We start from the raw sequence: 19,958 nt of genomic DNA, 5'->3' as shown, positions 1-19,958 counted from the left end.
TAATCACAGAGGGCAGTGTTATTACGCGCAATCAGTGATGGGATTCAAATAATAACCGTTTTTTTGCTCTAATGACCAGCTGGGTGAGTGTGACTAGGTGGGCTTGATTGGTCTCACCCTTAGGAAAATTTTCCTTACTCCAACTCACAATAAAATAGCACTGTTCCAATAGTGCGAGTACAATAGAATAACAGGGTTGGGAGGACCTTGGAGGTCTTCTAGTCCAAGCCCCTGCTTAGGCAGGAAACTCTACACCACTTCAGACAAATGGCTATCCAACATCTTCTTAAAAACCTCCAGTGTTGGAGCATTCACAACTTCTGGAGGCAAGTAATTCCACTAATTGTTCTGTCAGGAAATGTGAGGGGCTCCTACAAAAATGAGGGAGTCAAATCTATTTTCCAAAGCACCAAAAGACACCAAACAACGATGGAAACTAACCAAAGAGAGAAGCAACTTAGGACTAAGGAGAAATTTCCTAAGGGTGAGACCAATCAATCAATGGAATAGCTTGCCTTCAGAAGTTGTGGGTGCTCCATCACTAGAAGCTTTAGGAAGTACACCCCAAAGGACAATGCCCTTAAACCAATGTAGAAAACTTAAAACAGCCATTCCCCTTTAAAAAAAAGACAGAACCCCCAAAAAGTCAAAAAGCAAATGCACCAGCTGAGAGAAACAGAGCAGCTGCTCATGCTAATTGAAAGCTGGGCATGTTGCCAAAAGCCATTAACCCTTCCAACTCTATTATTATGTTATCTATATTCTAAATTGGGTGCTTTGCAGTAGAAGCAATACAGCTGACTGGACCACACATGCATTAAGTTTGCAGCCTGTATGATCAATCTGCATCATTGTCCCCTCCTGTATCTCCCCCCCCCCCAGGAAGAAACAAGCAGTAGCCAACATTGCAGCAGCTATAAAAGGTCTTGGGAAACTCCAGGGAGTATCAGCTGACCACAGAAGTGTTAACTTAATACCATTTAGAATGAAAATGTTTGTAATCTTGTACTTCCCATCTCTAGATGTGTGATTGATGGGTTTCCTGGGTATTTCCCTGACCTAACCCTGTCAGTTTCTATTGTTTATTGACTTTATTCAAGGTGTGTGCAGGCTGCATTCTAGCTTCAACTATTAAGTGGTTCTTGGAACTTTTAACTGAAGAGAGAAGAAAAAAAAACTCTCTTGCACTTTATTTTGCACCAGCTCTCCAAACCGCACAATTAATTAATTAACGGTTTGGGTGAACTGGTGGGAACCAGCTGAATCCCACCACTGCACACAATCTGCCCTAGCTGGACCCTCGGCCCAAATGGGCAGCTCGAGGTCACCTCAGATCTGCAGCCATCTAAATCTGGGCTTCCTATTAATCAGGCCAATTTCCTTCCATTTTATGATATGCAAATGTGTGGGAGCAGCTTGCATGGAAATTATAGGAATTGGAATCACGAGAGGGCATCAGGGTGGGAAGAGTGCTCTAACCACTATGCCACGATGTACCTGACTCCTTAAGAAAACTATGTTGCCATTTTTTAATCACTTTTCATCCAAAAGGGACTTCCACTTCCCACTTTTATTTGTACAACAACCCTCCAAGGTGGATCAGAACGAAGATTGAAGGACTGGTCTGAGGTCACCTGAGGGATCTTTATAGATGGGGCAGGGTTTGAATCCAACTCTCCCCACGGTCATTCTATGCTTTGATTCCACCTTGATGTTCACACTGCCTTTTGTGCCCAGCCATGTTATCTACATTTCTTGCGTTGGATGAGGAGAGCACATCTTTCTCCTTCTGGTCTTGGCTACTTTTTACAGAGGTGCAATTGAGTGTGTTTTAACAAACTGCATCTCTGTTTGGTTTGGTGGCAACAGTGCCTCAGATAGAATGGAGCATTGATTCTTACCTGATATGCCCCTTCTCTGGGTGGGTGGAGACAGCAGTCATGCATGGGTTAACTCAGCCAGTAACCAATAGAACTGAGTCTACCAAAGTGATACCATCGCCTCTGAAGGGTGTCCTCCCGTTTTCTTTTTATATATATATATATATAAACGATTTTATTTGTTTTTGAACAAGGACAAACAAACATAAAAATAAAAAAAACCCCATCTTCCATTACAAATTGTAGAAAGTGTGTCAATAGGTTACAGTATTTCCATGCATCTCTTCCATGGTCACCACCTGCTTTTCATATCAAATCGCATATTTTAAATTCACCCATATTCATGTATATCACAATTATTATATCTCAACCTTAATTTGACTATAATTGTTCTTGCATCCTTTTATATATAATATTCAAAATCTAGAATAGGATTATATAACATTCCATTAAATCATCCTAAAATCATCCAATCACAATACATCTTTATAACATATTCTAGATAAAGCTTTTAAACCTCCTCTCATAAACTCCATATATTGTTTATATAACATTTCATATTATCAAACTACTATATCTATATGTATTGTTATCATTATTAATAATTATTTAACTATAACTATTGTCACTTCATTTTATACATACTATTAGTAAACTAAATTTAGCTTAATTTTTATTATACATTTTCATTGCATCAATCTGTGTCCCTCCAGCAATAGTACGGTCTTATATCTCTTGCCATTTGTAGCATTAATGTTCTAATTACTTTCTTAATAAATCTTGTATAAACCTCCCTTGGCAACATGCTGTTCCTTTCGTATCTCACAAAAGCTTGAAACCCAACATCTGCTCTTTCCATCAGCTTATCTTTGGTTATCGCTAATGCTTCTATCAAGATTTCTCTTATCTCCGTCAATTTTTCTCTCTTCTGTGCTTTGAAGTCTGGGGTAGAGTTCCAATCCATCCATCTCCCCTTCCCATATTCCGCTCTTGCCATTACCAACCACGCTCACTTTGTTATCAGTATCCACAGTTTTCTTATCTCTTTGCTCACATTTTTCTTCCATCTTTTGAACTCTGTCCTCCACTGTCTTCATTTGGTAAACATCCTCAGATTCTCCGTCAGATTCTTCTGTTTTGTATTCCATATTCTCCAATCTCTTTTCAATTCTCTCTGTCACAACTAATTGATTTTGAATTTCAAACATAATCATTTGCAATGTTATAGTTTCTTTTTCCTGCTGGGCCATTTTTTCAATTTTGCAGATACTGCCACTATAGGGTTCAAGGCTACTTTAATAAACTTCGAACAGATTCATTTATTATCTTTCAAGTCAAAATGTTGTCTTCCCTCCAAAGCTAGTGATAGAACTTCCAAAGGGCACCTGTATAAACAACTTATGCTCTTCCTACTATCAATCAGTAAACAAGCTGAAAGAACCTTGAATCTCAAGTGATCAAAGAGAAAGAAGAAAAAACAATGTATCCAGCCTCCAGCCTCTAAGTGGCAGTGTAACTGCTTTTCCTCCTGTTGTTACAACCCTCTTTCTGATCCTTCTTATTTTCTTCTTTATATTCCAAACTTAAGAAAGAAAAACCTTAAATGGAGCTCAAAAACAATCAAATCAATCAAATCAAGCATTATTTAAAAAGGGAGAATTTTAATCCATAGATATAAGCAAAAGTGAAAAAAGAAGAAGAAAGACTTAACCCATTCAATTTAATCCATTCAATTTAAAAAATAGGGAGCCCCTGCAAAAGTTCCATCCGTGAAAAAAAAAAAAGAAACTGGATAATACACTAAGTTCAATGCAGATCACTCTCGCTGCCTACAGTCTTTTGTCTTCAATCTTAATTTAATTCTTTTTCTTGGGTAGTCTCTTCCTGTAATAATAAAATTTCCTCACCAATTCAACATACTTTCTCTTTCCGCTTTCTTCCTGTTCCGGAGCTGTTCCAACTTCAGCAGCTTCATTAGCTGCGTTTCTGTCACTGGAAAAAAAGGCTATTCCTGGATCTTTCAGGGACTTTGCGGTGTCCCCGAGATCAGCAGGAGATGCCCTTCTCAATTACCATCTCTGTGGGATGGTTTAGGTCCAAATGGACTGTCCAGCGGCAAAAATCAACTGCGATCTCGGAGCAGCAAGATCACAGTGAACTTATCTCCTTCATCAAGAAAGCGGGAGGACACTCCTCAGAGGCGATGACATCACTTTGGTAGACTCAGTTCTATTGGTTACTGGCTGAGTTAACCCATGCATGACCGCTGTCTCCACCAACTTTGGAGAAAGTCCATACAGAGAGTGGTAAGGACAGCTGAGATCATCATAAGAAGCTCACTTCCTGGTATTCAGGATGCTGCTTATAAGCCCTATGTGCTTAGAGCTCAAAACATTGTTAGAGACCCCACACACCCACTTCACGGTCTGTTTCTGTTGTTCCACTCTGGAAGGAGGTTTTGAAGTATTTCTAACAGGAGTACCAGATTCTGTTACAGCTTTGTTCCCCTATGCCGTCTAGTAAACTCGCAAGATTCGATTTTTCTCACCATGTACATGTATACATCCAAACTAGACTGTGTTGTTCTGCTGTGTCATATAATACATGTGGGTATATGCATAATTTTGTACTTATTTATTTGTTTTGTCATGTTTATGTAGCGTATATTGGAGGTGGTGACCCTTTGAGAGCTGTATGCAACATTTCATTTCATGTATGCCGTGTACATTCAAAGTGACAATAAAGTCATTCTAAGCCTAAGTTATTTGTGCCACCCACAAGAGATAAAAAGATTACTGAAATAACCCCTCATTGGAGATATAGAGCTTTCTGTGCCCTCCATCAAAGGGAAACTACTTTTGGTAGAAAGGGGGAGGGATTCTTTGAGCCCAAATGAGATGGTTCGGCCTGAAGCACACAATAATTCAAATCATCTGTATGCCAAATAAATTTGATTTCCTTTTTTCCAAACTCACTCTTTCACTATCAGGGGTTTTCTACAGTAGGTGTATATCTTTCCACCAGGGAAGAACATTTCATGAAACAGAAATAGAAATATTTCAATCAAGTACAGATGCTTCTGAGAATTCCGCATCATGTGGCAATCCTGGCTAGGAATGATGCGAGGTGTAGTCCAACATGTAGAGTACATCAAATGGAGAAGTATGATAACAGATGGAATAAGCTAGGTGTCTTACGTCGAGCAGAATGAATCCTTCTACATTGTCTCAGGTGTGGGTTCCTGCCGGCATTACTACTGGTTCTGTGTGCATGCACATTTGCACGTAAAAAGGTCTGTGCATGTGCACAACATTAAAAAGGGGGGAATTACATTTTTTCGGTGAAGATTATTCTGCGCAAGTGTAGAACAGAGAATCAAGATGCCACCGCTGAGCATAAAACCTTCTTCACTGATTTGGCTCCATGGGCGGGGAAAATGGCGGACCTCATTTTTTTTCTCCTGCAGACAATGGAACCCACCTCTGCTTGACTGCAGGAGAAAAAAAAAGGGGTCCGCCATTTTTCCCGCCCATGGAGCCAAATCAATGAAAAAAGTGCCACCACAAGAAATACTTCAGTGCTTGCTTGGCTTAATCCAACCAAAGAAACCACAATAGTCAACATGGATTCTGGAAGCCCAAAATCACCAAATGATGTGGCTCATCATTCTGCTTTCGCTATGAGGTAAGACATGAGGACTAGTAACATGGGGGTCAGAATAAGAAGGGAAACCCAGACAATGATACTCAGGCAAGACATAAACTGAGATTTCCGAGCCCAGTGAAGCGCTGCATTCTGGCAATGGGTCTTTTGCTTCTCATTAGCCTATAAAGGAGCCAAAAAAATATAGCTTTATTATTCGCTCTGCATGTAGATTAAAGACACCGGAAATCATTCGTTTTAAGGGAAATAAATTTCAGCCCGACTTTTCATACATTGTATACATTACCTGCTGAAATGCTTGATGTAGATTTCAGAATTCTTGACTTCTCTTCCCTAGAGAATTGCCATACTTGTACAACACACTGAATCACAAATAACCCATTCACACATCAACTGACCATGTTGGGTCAGAGGCTATGCTTAGTTTAAGACTCACTGTATCATCCGAATCAAAACATTGGATTCAGTCAGGGAATTTTCACTCAATTAACCATAGGTAACATGTCATGCTAATGTCCTTGGCCTGTATTTCTGCATATTGATCCTAAATCCAGAGTCCAGATGGGCAGACAAACCTAGATAGGGCAAGAAAGGAACTGGGCCTCCTTTTTTTCTCAGGTAAGACACCGAAATATGTTCCTATCTTGTTAGTTGCTTGGAAATATTTACAACTCCAGCTCTAAAGATTTGCATTCTACCCACTCAGTATCTTTAAAGTCGATTTCTCAAACACTTTCCATCTGTTTCTACCTGGCAAAGAGGCTGATGGGGACATTCCTACCACCTGAGCTCAACCAGCACATTCCTTTCCTGCAGGAGTTGCAGAAGAGCAGTGTTGGTCTAGGTAGCACCTTCTTACACTCACAAAGTTATTAAAAGGCCTAAGTTTTTGCAAGCTGCTTAGATAAAACGTGCAGGTTATACACATTTTAAGTCGTTGAATTTTGATTGGGTAATGAGTTCCAATGAAAATTCAGATAATTCAGTTTTACCCAGTTTGGGGTAATTTATTCAGTTTGAGGCTAAACTATTGCAGCATTTCAACAGGGTTAGGCAAAAGGGGCGGGGTGAATAGGTTGGTTAGCCAGGTGCAAGTTAAATGTGAGACAGATTTCATGCAAACAATCCTCCCTTTTAAAGTTAAAATTATTTTTAAAGAAAATAACATTACAGGTCAAATGTAAACAGAGAAACAGAGAATCATAGAGTTGGAAGGGACTAGAGTCTTCTAGTACAATCCCCTGCCCAAAGTAGGGGGCCTTATACCAGTGACGGCTAACCTTTTCAGCACCGAGTGCGAAAACTGGAGCATGTGTGTGTATGCATGCATGTGCCAGAGCACCAGAACTGGAAGAGAATAGCTGGCTGGTGTGCATGCGTGTGGCAGCCAACTGCTCTTCCGGGTTCCACTGCATGCCCGTCTGCTGGACAGCTGGTCGGGCACAAATGCGCACTGGCTAGCTGCTCCGGAAGACCAGCTGGCTGGAGTGCATGTGCACACCAGAACCTGGAAGAGAGCAGCTGGGCAGTGTGCATGCACGCAACGGAACCCAGAAGAGCAGCTGGCAACAGTGTGAGTGTCCACTGAGGGCTCTGCACGCCACCTCTGGCAATTGTGCCATAGGTTCGCCATCACAGCCTTATACCATCTTGAATAAATGCATGCCCACTTTTTTCCACTGATTAATGGTTCTCATTGTCAGAAAAAAAATCTTACTTTTAGATTGGATCTGTCTTTGAAACACTGCCTTATAACTTCCCACATTGTGAACTAATAAATAAATCAACTTGACCATCCAACAAAACACAATTTTCTCTCTTATTATGGAGGAGCATAAAAATTAGCAAGCTTGGAACTCCAGAGAGGTGTTAACAGATTGAACAGCCACTGAATATTTGCAGAGATTGGGAGGATTGGGGGGGGGGGGGGAGACACACAATATTAAAAACAAAAATACTGAGAAAGAAGGGATGAGTCTACCTTGGCCTGACCAAATTCTGATTGAATGTTGAAGGACGTAATAGGAAACTGGGTGGAAAGAGAATTGCTTTGAAGGAGTTACCCAGAGTCACTTAGGCCAGATGGGTGGTATAGGAATTTAATAAATACTTAAATAAACTTCAAAAAAGAAACAGCCAGACTACCGATAAGTAACGTTTTGTCATGGGTTCCACCACAAGATTGATTTTTGCTTTTCTCCTGCCCTGAAGGAATATTTTGGCCATTGTCTTCCAGCCATAAAACACCCAAGCTGTTCAGTTCCATTTTCAATTCTTGTGAAACGACAATGTTATTGAATGTTCTCCCTTAAAAACATCCCTGAGGCTGTGCATTTTCAGGGCAGGATCAAATACTGTGGCCCAAATCTTTTGCTAGGATTATAAACTTCTCTCTAGTTTTATAGGAAATCTTGTCCCCTGCAATTGGTTTGGCTTGTCCATTGATTAATCCTGGATAAGCCTTTAAGTTATTTTAGGACAAAAACAAGAGTCTTAAAAATTCATTTGTTTCTTCTAGCATTAGCTTTTCACAGCCCGCTTCATGAGAGGCCTCAGGTACCTTCCTTAGAAAAATATGGATCCATGCTTTTTTAACCTTACAGCCCATGGAATGCAACAGCTTTCCTCAGTTCTGGAATTCGACACTTTTGCAAAATATTGTTCAGGCTTTGCCGCCTGAAGGGAATTTTAATGAACGCCAGCTCTGGGATAGTTATTTTCCACATCGGCTTGAGGAATATCTTCTCCCACCATTCAAACCCCACTCTATTATCCTCAGTTATCAAGAGTTTTATAAGCCATACTTGGTATCTTGTGAAAAATCTCGTTTTTCTCAGCTTGGAGAAATGGAACATAATTCACTCCTTTCTCCTTTGGATGTAATTAGGTCTACTAGATGATTAGCCATCAACTTTAGCAAGAAGTCCTTAAAACCAAAATACCCCTTCTCTCTATGTGTCACTAGAGACACATCATAGGTGGTTTCATGGTGTCTGGGTTTTTCTTCTCTCTGGTAATGATGGCAACCAGGGGCAAAAATAATGAGGATAAGAACATTTTATTGGCGTAGGTTCTAAACACTTCTTTTTTTTAGATCAGTACATATATTTGGGAAGGAAAGAGGATCATACTCTTAAATTAAATTATTAAATAAGAGAGGTATATAACATGTTTTCCCGAAAATAAGACAGGGTTTTATTTTCTTTTGACACCCACTCCCCCAAAATAAGCGCTTGCCCTTATTTTTGGGGAGGTCTTATTATTTTTGAGGTGCAGGAGGCCCCTTAATCTCAGTCTGCAGCCCATGGATCAGCTGATCCAGAGAGGGGCAGACATTCTCTATCTGTTTATGGCATACTCTTTTCAGCCCTAGCATTGCTGGGCCTATTCTTTTTGCAGCCACCACTAAGAGAAAGGTCGCAGTAGCTAGGGTTTGCGGGAGTGGCCTCCGCGAGGCCGTTCTGTGTGGATGGCAGGTGCATGTGGGGCACATGGGACATGTTCCCCCCTTTTATCCCCAGGAAATGGCGGGGACTGGCTGCACATGCATTTAAATATTTTAGGGGAGGGCTTATTTTCAGGAGAGGTCTTATTTTTAGAGCATGTGCTCAAAAGCCAGATAGGACTTATTATCCGGGGAGGTCTTATTTTCAGGGAAACAGAGTATTACTTTTCTTAATCTCCAGGAATTATTTTCCCAAAGAAAACTGGACTCAATGTTGTTCTCTTTCTCGTTTAGGGAACACAAAACAGAGACATTAATTTTATCGCCACCTTCCCAGCCAGACTCTTCCATATGGGAAATCACTCACCTTGACTGCATAGATCAGAGCCACGACCCCAATGCACGAACAGCCACAGATGATGCTAGCTATGGCCAGGCTGCGCAATCTGCGGACATTCAAAGCAGGGGACTTGCCAGGGTTGTCACTCTCCAAGGTGTCTGGTCTTGCCATCCCTCTGCTCTCCCCCTCATTGAGGACCCCCATTTCTTCATCCATGACTCAAGGACACAACACCAGGTTGCTGAAGAAAAAACAAAAAAAGGCTAAAGAGAAGTTCCCCGAAGATGGGCTCCAGCACGTGTCCGAAAACTCGGAAGAGTAAACCTCTGGTCCTGGTGACTGACCCAGATTGGATTCTGAAACATTATATTGGGACACGTATATTCGCCTCCATTCATAAAAAGTCAAAAAACTAGATTCTTTTGCTGCTTCAATGGTTCACATTAACTACCCAAAGCATCAGGATATTACGGTAATCCAAGGTTGTGAGTCTAATTACAGAGGCCGGAAGTATGAATGTCTTCAATTCATTTGGAAGAGCCGATTTCCAACTCTGTGTCTTGGTGTGGCATGGAGAACAACCACATCATCTTGACATCCATCTTTTTTGAGCCAAGCTCTTGTCTCTCGAGTTGAGCCTGGGCAAATTGTCACGAAACCAGACAAGGCAGAACACTGCCAGACAGCCAGATTTTTTCACAAACGGAATCTACGAGATCAAGATCAAGAAAGCTTTTTGACTGGGTCCTTCATTCCAGAGGAATGAAGAGAACAGAAGAAAACAAGAAATGACTCACATCCGGCAGGACTTGCACCTCTCAATGTTCTTCTGAACAACTTTTTCCTGGTTTTCTCTGACTGTTATGTACTCACACGCCCACCAGTTTCGCCTATCTTGGGTTGGGTTCCTGCTGAACATGAAGTCATATTTAAAACATTCAGGTTGCGTTTGTGACCTCTTTTTACTTTCCTTTTTCCAACCCGTCTTCTGGGTGCTGCCGTTTTGGAAATCTCTGCTTGGCTATGCAAAAAGCTGAGTGAGAAAGATTTCTCGGCTGCCTTTAACTGATGATTGATGAAGCCTGGCAGATAAGACAGGGAATATTCTGAGGAATACCTCCTAGGCAGGGTGGGACAATGAAGAGGAAATCAGGTGGCTTAAGGAACAACAACTGGCTTGTTTAGCCAAGCTAGCTTAGCAAGAGCAATAGGGCATATTATATACCGCTTCATAGTACTTTGCAGCCCTCTCTAAGCTGTTTACATAGTCAGCATATTGCCCTCCCACAATTTGGCTTCTCATTTTACCATCCTTGGAAGGATGGAAGACTTGAGCAGGTGAGGCTCAAACTCCTGGAAGTAAGCCGCATTAGCCTGCAATACTACATTGTAAGCACTGCACCACGGTGGTTAGAATGCAATATTGGAGGCTAACTGTGCCGCACAGCCTGGAGTTCAATCCTGAAGGGGCTAAAGATTGACTGAGCTTTCCATCGTTCCAAATGGGTAAAATGAGGAACCAGATTGGTGGGCAGGGGGCAATATTCCAGTACCAATATTGTAAACTGCCCTATGTAGGACAGTATATACAAAGTCAAAGTGCTATTAATGGATGTTTCCTTTATTATTTCTCATCTTTCAGTGTTTATCGATGGAGGGTTCAATTCGCTTCATAAAGTACTCACCCTACTGCAGATTTGCTCAAATTCAAGTTCAAGTTGAAGAACAGAGAAAACTGAGGCAGGATACTTTTCTTTCTGGCTCCTTCCTTCTTAGCCTGGGACTTCCTCCTCTTTGGACAGTGCCACGAACATATTAAATTCCGTTCAACAATCCTTTGATAGACCCTTCTTTTTAAGCAAGTAGCAAGGTCAATGAGATGAAAAGGGAAACTAAACTGCAGCTTAGAAAAAGCTCCATCAAGGACACTCAACTGCAACTCTGGAGAATCACATCAGCTTCTGTCAAGTAATCCCTGCAGACCGAGGAACAGGTTTGCCTACATTCCTAAGCTAGCAACTACAAATCTTACAACAAAGCTATGCGCCAAATAATTTGCTTCCTTTTAGAGCATATTAGAAGTTTGGTTTTATTTGTTCCTGGCAAACTTGGTTGCTAACATACACAAAGTCTCCCCCTCCCACATTCCTTCTAGTGTAGGCCAGCCTTTTCCAATGTGCTGCCCTCACGTGGGCTGGAACTACCACTCCCTACAATCACCGTTTTCTTGACCAATACCTAAATATTTCACGTTTTGGTTTATAGTAATGGGAACAGCGAACCTGCAGTGTTCAAATAATGGACCACAACTCCTATGATCACCACCTTGGTCTTGCTAGAATCACAGAATCACAAGGATGGAGGCAGGTCCTGCTCAGGATAAGACTCACCAGAGCATCTCTGAGAAACGACCATCCAGGCTGTTTGAAGATCTCAATAAAGAATTCACATTTCGTGGCAGCTTGTTCCAATGGGTGACAATTTGTGAGGTCGATCATGTAAGGACTTCACATGATTTTAATTCAACTGGGTTCTGATTCCAACTTGTGGGATAAGAGAGGAAATTTGTTCTTTCTCTTACATGCCAAACCTTTGGAGGTCAAGACTGCGATCATCTCCCCCCCATGGCTGTCTCTTCTGCAGGCGAGAGGTAGACTTCCTGCCCGACTTAACATTGATACCCTTTTTACCTAAAAGACGAATGTGCTCCATCTCAGTCATGCTTGCCAGCAGAGGGACATCAGCTATAGTGTAGGTGGGTAATCAGCTGAGTGTAGATGGACAGAATTTTCCTTCTCTGAACAGTTTCCTACCTCCTCACAAGAACTAATCCAGTGCAAGGAAGAATGTTTTACTCAAAAATAGTGTCTTCCTGAGAATCGTTCTAAATGAAATATGTGGACAAAGGATGTGAATGTACTGTGTTTTCCCCAAAATAAGACTGGGTCTTATATTAATTTTTGCTCCAAGATGCATTTGGGCTTATTTTCTGGTTAGGTCTTATTTTCAGGGAAATACAGTACTAAATGCATCCATGAGGCTGACAATCTTAACTGGCGCTTATTTTAGAGGGTAAGGCTTATATTAAGAGCATTCTGAAAAATCATGCTAGGACTTATTTTCCACATTTTCGGGAAAACGGTACAATTACAACAGGCAAATTAGTTGGTCTTGCGTCTGGCTCTTCTGTCTCCCAGTTGTTTATTTAGTACATTTATATACCATCATGATCTTTTATGTAACCTTGGTAGGATATAAAGGCACTAAATAAATCAGTTAGGTTACAATGAAAGTGCTGTCATACGAAATGTTGTATCTGAATATGACACATCATCCACATCTATTCCCAAATGATACTGGTAGTCCTCAAAAATTGAGCCCAAAATTTATGTTGCTATGTGAGAAATTTGTTAAGTGAGTTACCCCATTTTATGACTTTTTTGCCACGTTTGTGCAGTGAATCAGTGCAGTTCTTAACTTACTAACACAATTCTTAAGTGAATGTGGCTTCCCCGTTGACTCGTAAAACAGGAATCACACTGCAACTGTCATAAATATGAACCACCTGTCAAGCAGCTGAGTATAAATCACAGGGATGCTGCAACTTCATAAGTGTGAAAAATGGTCACAAGTCCTTTTTCAGTGCTGTTGTAACTTTGAATGGTCACTAAACAAACTGTTGTAAATCAAGGATTACCTATTTCCTAATAAGCTCTGATATAATTTGCTACCATTCTTAGCACAACCTTTACTTTTAAAATGCATGTATGCTAAAATAATAGGTTTGACCACCAAAGCAAAGTGCCTATTTTGCTTAATTTAGTTCAAAACATTCTTAAAGATCCATCTCATTCCTGGGCACCCTGTTTTTGAACTATTACCATCTGGCAGACGGTACAGGATAATAAAAACACAGACAAACAGGCTGAAAAACAGCTTCTATCCCAGGGAAGTAACTATATTGAATTCTACTGTATTGTGTAATACTAATGCAGTATCAGGGGTTTTCAATTCAATTGTATAGAATGTGAAGGATGTGTGTTTTTCTTTTATTTTTATAATTGTTTTTATGTATGATGTAAACTGAAGATAGCATTTAATTTCGTTGTACAAGGTACAATGACAATAAACTAAACCAGGTCTTTGGTTTGAAATGGACAAATGGGAACCAGGGCAAATAGAGATTCGAGTTTGTCTAACTGACTATGACAGCAAATGACACCTTATGCTACAGACCAAATAAATTTGCAGAATTTGAGCACGATGTGTGGAGAAACACGAATACCCAGCTGCCTTATACAATCCAACCCACTGTGCCTAAGCAACCTGCTTTCCAAAGAGATGGAGACACAGAAAGTAAAACAACCTTTAAAAAAAGATCCATGTGGCGTGTGTTTTTTCCCCTTTTAACACTTTATTCATAGCATTATTCTGAAGAAAGATTACATCGGTCTTCTGTACAAGTTCTGAACATGCTTCAGTAGGAAAGACAGCTCCATGGGAACACCTCCCCCTCCACCCCAACTGCAGCCCATTCCCAAATCCAGAGAACCGCTGCTGACCCCTAAAACCCACTGCAGTGAGGGAGGGGAGGGAAAATTGTGCTCCCCTATACAAAATAACCTTTGCATAGTTTATGTTCAAAAGAACCTATTTTACAATGAGAGCTGTACACAAGAGGAGTGGAAAGGGAGGGAAGGCGTTGACCCAACTCATGAACCCACAAAAAAAAGTCCTTGGAGCAGTGAGGCTGTGATTGACATCATTAAAATAAGACATTTTTCTCACGGTGGTGATGCAGAAAAGGAGCACATAATCTTACTGGGTTGGGTGGTGTGTCTCCTCTCCCTTACCCTCCAGGTTGGTTGGGGAAATAACTGTCCCACCTCTTCATGCCTCAAAAGGGCCCGACTTGGCGAACGGAATAAGCAGGGAGACAATCAAAAGGGGCAGCCAGAAAGGGGACCTAGCATTTGGTCTCTGTCACTTAAAAACCAACCCAAAGCCAGTAAAAAAGTAAGAGCTAATCGTGTTTATAAATCAGGAGGGCATCCTCTGCAGGATTAGGGGGTGGGTGAGAGGGAAGAGGACAAAGGAACACCTGGGCCCAAAACGTGACACGTGCCGATCAAAAGCCTGGGCTGGACTGCCCAAAGTGTTGGGGGGCATTTAAGGTTAGTAGGTGCCCTGTAGTGTTATTCTAGGGGCAACAACTCTGAAGCTACTCCCCCCCCCCCCACTCTCTCTGCTCACGGTTAGGAAGTAGCAGAATTCATTGCAAAGTGCTGGCCCTGCCACTATAACCTGCGGAGGGGCAACTGAACTCCCCAGCCCAAGCGAGCGACCTCAGCAGGAGTGCCCCTTGCCTGCTCCCAGAAAAAGCACCTGGGAATGAAGAGCCACGCTCACAGTCCTCCTCCTCCTTTCAAGTAGTACTCCAACAGTCAAGACTGGAATGCAGGGAGCTCCAGTAGCCACCCCCACATTAATGGGAGGAATAAGAGTAAAGGGAGGGGAGGGACTAGATCTGCTTACGGTTATGTGCGGGAAAAGAGGTGGCGGTCGAGCCATCCCCGCAGAGAAAGAACGGTGGAACCTCTCGCACTGTGGTCACGTCTTGGGCTTGCGGCCTCTGTTACTTTGCGAAGAGGTAACCGGGGCGGTGGAGGAAGGGGTTGTTGGGGAAGAGAGGCCTCCAGTGACCACCGCAGCCGAAGAAGCAAAAGCAGGACCCGTTTTCTTGGGAGGAATCGGGGAGGACCTTGACTGGATATTGTCGGCAGGCTTTGCTGCGCTACGGAGGATGCGGTCGGCTGTTCCACTCTGGTGACCTTGGCCCCTTTTTCGACTGCGCCGCCTGGCTGAGTCATAACACTGGCGCTTTGGCTTCTGGATACACTTATAACTGTTGGATTCCGAGGAGGATTTCAGAGAAGACTCTGACTCTTCACACTCCTGTTCAGAGATGCCTTGGGAAGCAGGTGACTTACTGCTCTTCCTCACCCGCTTGCCCTCCATAGAGCAGCGCCGTTTCCTTCGCTGGGTTTCCCGCTCCAGAGGTGGAACAAGGCAGCCGGGCCGCAGGCGAGTCGAGCGGGCAGGGGTGTCACCGGAAGGCTGTTCCCAAGTACTACTCTCTGCAGATGAAGCCCTCTCAGTGCCTGTGTGCTTTGGAGAGGGTGGAACTAATACCCCGCTGCAAGAGTCTGGCTTTTCTTCCCGCTTCATCAGGGCGAGTCTGGTGAGCGGTCGAGTCTCCTCACCGTCCGAAGAGCTCTGGTTGGCGCTGGGCAACGATGAGCCAAGGTTATCCTTTCTCCTACGCCTTCGTCGCTTGCGGCCAGGAGGAGCCGGGGTGTGTTTCTCCAAAGAGGTCTCCTGGTCAGAGTTGGAGACAGGAGGTTGTGCCACCTCCACCCGAGGTGAGGATGGGTTCTTTGGGGGACGACCCCTTTTTCGCTTAGGTGGAGAATTTGCTGCTGGGGAACTGGAGGCACCTTTGGGTAGCGAGTGTGACACGGGGGATAGATGAGGCGGACCTTGCATCTCCGGTGAAGTTTCTGTGGCAGAGGCCCTTCGTGGGGAAGATGCTCGGGGTTCACACAGTTCAGTGGATGGTTTGGAAAGCGCTTTAGGGAAAGCAGTCAACAATTCTCGTGCCTTCAAGCTGGATTTAGGATCCGACTCAGGTTGAGAATGCAGTGAAGTTCGATTCCGTGCTTTAGGTGAGGTTTTTGAGACTGCCGTTTTGGGATGCAAGTCTAAAGGCTCATGAAGCTTCGAGGTGGCCTCTATTACAGAAACTGCCTCAGATTTTGGCAGCTTCTTTTGCACCTTAGCAGGCAGCTCTACAGTCTGAGGCTTTGTGGATGGGGATAGCAGCGCTTCTGAAGCAGGAGACTTAGAAGGCATGACAGGGGACTGCCGAGACTTAGGGGGCCGGCCACGCCTCCGCTTTTCCACAGGGGAGTCACCATTCTCACTGCTGTCTGTCTTACTCTTGGGAGATTCGCTCTTGGGAGAGGAGCTCTCAGGTCCCTTCTGCTCTGGGGACTGAGTACGTCGATGGCCCTCAGGTGTTTTCCTAACTGGTGCTTTTCTTTGGGGGCTGATCTCCAGAGCTGGCTCAGAAAAGGTCTGGAGCAACCCTGGACTCTGCTGATCTGGTGACTTATTCTTGGGTGGACGTCCTCGTTTGCGCTTGATGGGCTCAGAGGACTTATTACCTAGCAGCTCCCCTTTCGAACCATCGCCCTTTTCTTTGGCTGCTGCCCGGCTCTCCAGTTCGATTCTTCGCCGGGCAGGCAAGTCCCGCAGCAGAGGCAAGGCTTTTGTAGAAGGCGGAATTTCTGGCTCCGACAGGCTTTGTGCCAGACTGCTGTCCAAATTCATTGCAGTGCTGGGGGCCGAATCCAGCTTGCACAGGCGATTGCGTCGTCGACGAATGAGCTCTTTCTCTTCCACCACTGTGACCAGGCGCCCTGGCAACTTGCGTAAAACTTTGGCGGCAGGGCCATCTGGCGTTTGACAGCTTTGCTGGATTTGCACATCAGCGCTGGTTCGGCGACGAGGAGGTTTGTTCGGTGAAAGGCTGTCATCTGAAGACAAATTTCCTGGAAGCGACGAACTCTCCTGCGAAGAGGCAGAGCCAGGGCAGAATACTGCAAGTTTAGCCTCCTGGGGGCCCTCGCCATGATTGCTTTTCCCTACCGCTCCTTGATTCTGAGCTGTTGTTTCACCCAGACTATTGACTTGGTTGTCACCTGTCTCTGATTTTGGCGATGTACCCCCCAAGGGCACGATTTCAAGCTGGGGCTCAGTGAGCAAACTTGAAAAAGGAGAAGGGAGGTCTCCACTTCTCAGAGATTCCTTCATGCCATTTTGTTCCTTGATACAGGCCAAAGTTTCCACTTGGAGGAGAGAGCTGGTATCTGGAGAGTGATCCAAGGAAGGAAACACAGGGAAGTCCATCTTGGGGATTTCGCTGTCCAACACAAACGACACTGCATTGTCTGCAGCTTCCCAAGTGGTGTCTTTTGTGCTTTTAGGAGAAAGAGGCTCGGTTACTACCTTAGCAGTGTCATCAGGAGGTGTTGTGGTTTCTAGAGTAGAGATCTGCCTAGTTGCCTCATCTGCAGAATTGACAAGTTCTTCTTCTGCAACACTGCAGCTGGTGCTCATATCTGCTCCTTCCGTTGGCTTCTCCACACTCATCTTTTGCTCAATCACAGGTAAATTTATTTCACCTGTAACCTCAGGTTTGCTCTCAGAAGTTAGCTCCACAGTGCCAAGTGGCACTGGAGTAGTTGCTTTTATTTTACTACATGGGATATTCAGCTTCCCAGCATCAGGTAATACCTGTGTACCCAATAATTTCCCAGTGAGCAGAGTGTCTTGTTCTTGGAATGCTGGAACTTCCTTAACTGCAGCAGATTCAGCAGGGTGGAAATCCAGGGTTGGTGGACTGGGAAACTGGGAAATATCTGTTTCTGTTTTCTGCTCTTCTACATCTGCTTTCAATTTAAATGCCTCTCCATCAAGTCCTTGCAAGTGAAATCCTGGGGCCTTTACCTCCAGCTTAGATGACATCTCCTCAAGCTTTGGTGAGCTACATGTAAGTTTATCTGGCCCGGAAGGTTTTTCAGGCTTCTGTAGGCCTGGCCTCAGCCCTTTATCCAAGTTTGTATCTGAAGTGGGAAGTGGGGCACTTCCTGGTAATCTTTCATCAACAAGCAGGGTCTCGGTCTTTGATGTGATACCTCTTAGAATTCTGTCCCCAGCAGCTCCAGGATCTGATTTCTGTGGGGTAGCTTGTAGCAGCTTATCGCTAACAGATGGGGTATCTGGTCTATGGAGATTAGTTCTCAAAATCCTGTCACCAGAAGCTTCACTTCTGTGGAGGGACATTTTCTGCACCTTCTCCCCACTAGCTGGGCCTTTATTCCATAGCTCTTCCCGACGGACCACAATTCTTCGAGTATTCAGGACAATCTGAGCCCGCTTTTCTTCCCGCACCGTCACTCTACGTATAGAAGCACTTCTGGTGTGCAACGCTACTTGGGGCAGGTTGTCATCATCCTCATCTGTCACCATTCGGGAATGCCGGAGATTGGGCAGCCTCGTCTGGGTGGATTCCACATCTCCGCTATCCCCATCCTTTGGTGGAAGACGGGTGCTACGGAGCCGTTCGCTCATGCGGGTGCCGGTCCTTTCTGAGAATGTCCTGCTGGACATCTTGGCCTTCTTGCTTTTCTTGCTGGAGCCTTCCTCAAGGAGGTAACTCTCATCTTCATCCTCTGGCAGTTTAAATACCACCTCATCCTTAGCCTGGTCAATATCTTTGCGGGCAGCTTCCACCTGTTCCTGAAACAACAAAGAAATCAGGCAAGGATTTTAGCCTTGTGAGCTACTCAAAGACATCAGGAAAAGTAAAACTAGAGAGACATAACCTTTTTTTTCTTCTGAATAGGACCAAATGCTAAACATCCTCATCGTATTTCAAAATGACAGAAGGTGCTTTATAGACATGATGTACCAATTGTCCTCTCCATGAAAGGTTGAGAGACCAGAGAAATGGGACTCACAACAGCCTGGAAGAGGGTTGTTTTGCGGCTATTTTAAAGAAGTTGAATCAGACTGAGGAGCTGACCAACATTTAACATAAGATTTAGCCGGCTTAAAAAAAAAAGCTACATGATCCTTGATTCCCATTTTTCTGACCAGGTATTATCTAAAAGAATTTCACCCACCAGGGAGTGGAAATTTACCTCTGCTTGCTTCAACTCCTCCCGACTGATGTCCTCCAGGGATGCCTCCAAAAAGTTCATGGCATAGCGTTCAATAGGAGTGAGCTAAAAAAATGGGAGAAGAAAAAATTCACAAGGGATCTTTGAAAAGAACTGATCAGATGCTTTAAAATTATTTTGGACATGGAGGTTGGAATGCAGGGGAGTGCTTGTGAAATGTTTCCATTTGTGTTGAATGTTGAATGTTTGTTTACATTTTATTCCTACTGCCAATTATGGATTTACTGTTATGCTGCTGTTCGGCTATATTCTTTTTGTTATGGTTGGTCTCCCAGAGTCATGATGAGATGGGTAGCCATATACACTTAAACAAACAAGCTGAAGAAAAAAATCCTGTGCCTGAATCTAAAACAGGGATGTCCAACCTTGGCAACTGTTAAGACGTGTGGACTTCCAACTCCCAGAATTTTGGGAGAGGAAGTCCACAAACCTTGAAGTTGTCAAGGTTGGACAATCCTGATCTTAGGGAAACAATATTTTTGTATGGCTGCAGCAGGTCTTTGTCATGGAACAAAGGGGCAGCCTTCCACTTCCATCTCAGGTTAAAAGGAAGGATTTTATGTACCTGTTCTACAAGTGAAGCGATTTCCTGCTCTGCTTTAGAAAATTCTTCCTCTTCTTCTTTGCTGGACCGGTCTTCTGCATCCAAAGGAATGTTTTCATTGAATTCTGCCAGTTCAGCCACTTGCTCTGCCTTGGCCTGAGTAGCTGCCCGGATGTCTTCCGGGTCTTCAGCCTTGCACAGTGCCTGAGAGGGAAGACATTTCCAGATAGAAATCACAACAGCCCTGGTCAAAGGGGAGGCAACTCCCTTTTGTTCAGCA

At 43.7% G+C, this 19,958-nt stretch overlaps 2 protein-coding genes across 3 annotated transcripts in view; both read right to left on the bottom strand.

Moving 5' to 3' along the window:
• Positions 1-5,350: 5,350 nt before the first annotated feature.
• TMEM265 (transmembrane protein 265) lies at positions 5,351-9,585 on the bottom strand. Its single transcript, XM_032237882.1, has 2 exons — positions 9,356-9,585; positions 5,351-5,705 (listed from the first exon to the last, which is right to left on the bottom strand). Exons 1-2 carry the CDS (start codon positions 9,542-9,544, stop codon positions 5,544-5,546), a joined length of 351 nt encoding a protein of 116 aa, XP_032093773.1. The 5' UTR covers positions 9,545-9,585; the 3' UTR covers positions 5,351-5,543.
• Positions 9,586-13,718: 4,133 nt separating this feature from the next.
• The window catches only part of SRCAP (Snf2 related CREBBP activator protein), a 31,995-nt gene continuing 25,755 nt past the window's right edge, over positions 13,719-19,958 (bottom strand). For both annotated transcript variants that reach the window (XM_032237504.1, XM_032237503.1), the window contains 3 exons: positions 19,700-19,882; positions 19,096-19,179; positions 13,719-18,691 (listed from right to left, as the gene is read on the bottom strand). In XM_032237504.1, coding sequence (XP_032093395.1) covers positions 14,939-18,691; positions 19,096-19,179; positions 19,700-19,882 — 4,020 coding nt within the window. In that variant the 3' untranslated portion in view covers positions 13,719-14,938. The remainder of the gene's footprint in view (positions 18,692-19,095; positions 19,180-19,699; positions 19,883-19,958) is intronic.

This window comes from Thamnophis elegans, chromosome Z (genome assembly GCF_009769535.1).
Source record: "Thamnophis elegans isolate rThaEle1 chromosome Z, rThaEle1.pri, whole genome shotgun sequence".
In the NCBI taxonomy this organism is placed as follows: domain Eukaryota; kingdom Metazoa; phylum Chordata; class Lepidosauria; order Squamata; family Colubridae; genus Thamnophis; species Thamnophis elegans.
Note: the sequence above shows the minus strand (reverse complement) of the source record. Positions and strands in the feature narration are given on the sequence as shown.

Excerpts from the sequence above, each read along its gene's own strand:
- TMEM265 (XM_032237882.1), bottom strand. The coding sequence starts at position 9,544 with ATGGATGAAGAAATGGGGGTCCTCAATGAGGGGGAGAGCAGAGGGATG. Across the intron at positions 5,706-9,355 it reads CTCTGATCTATGCAGTCAAG|GCTAATGAGAAGCAAAAGAC; the intron begins GTGAGTGATTTC and ends GCTCCTTTATAG.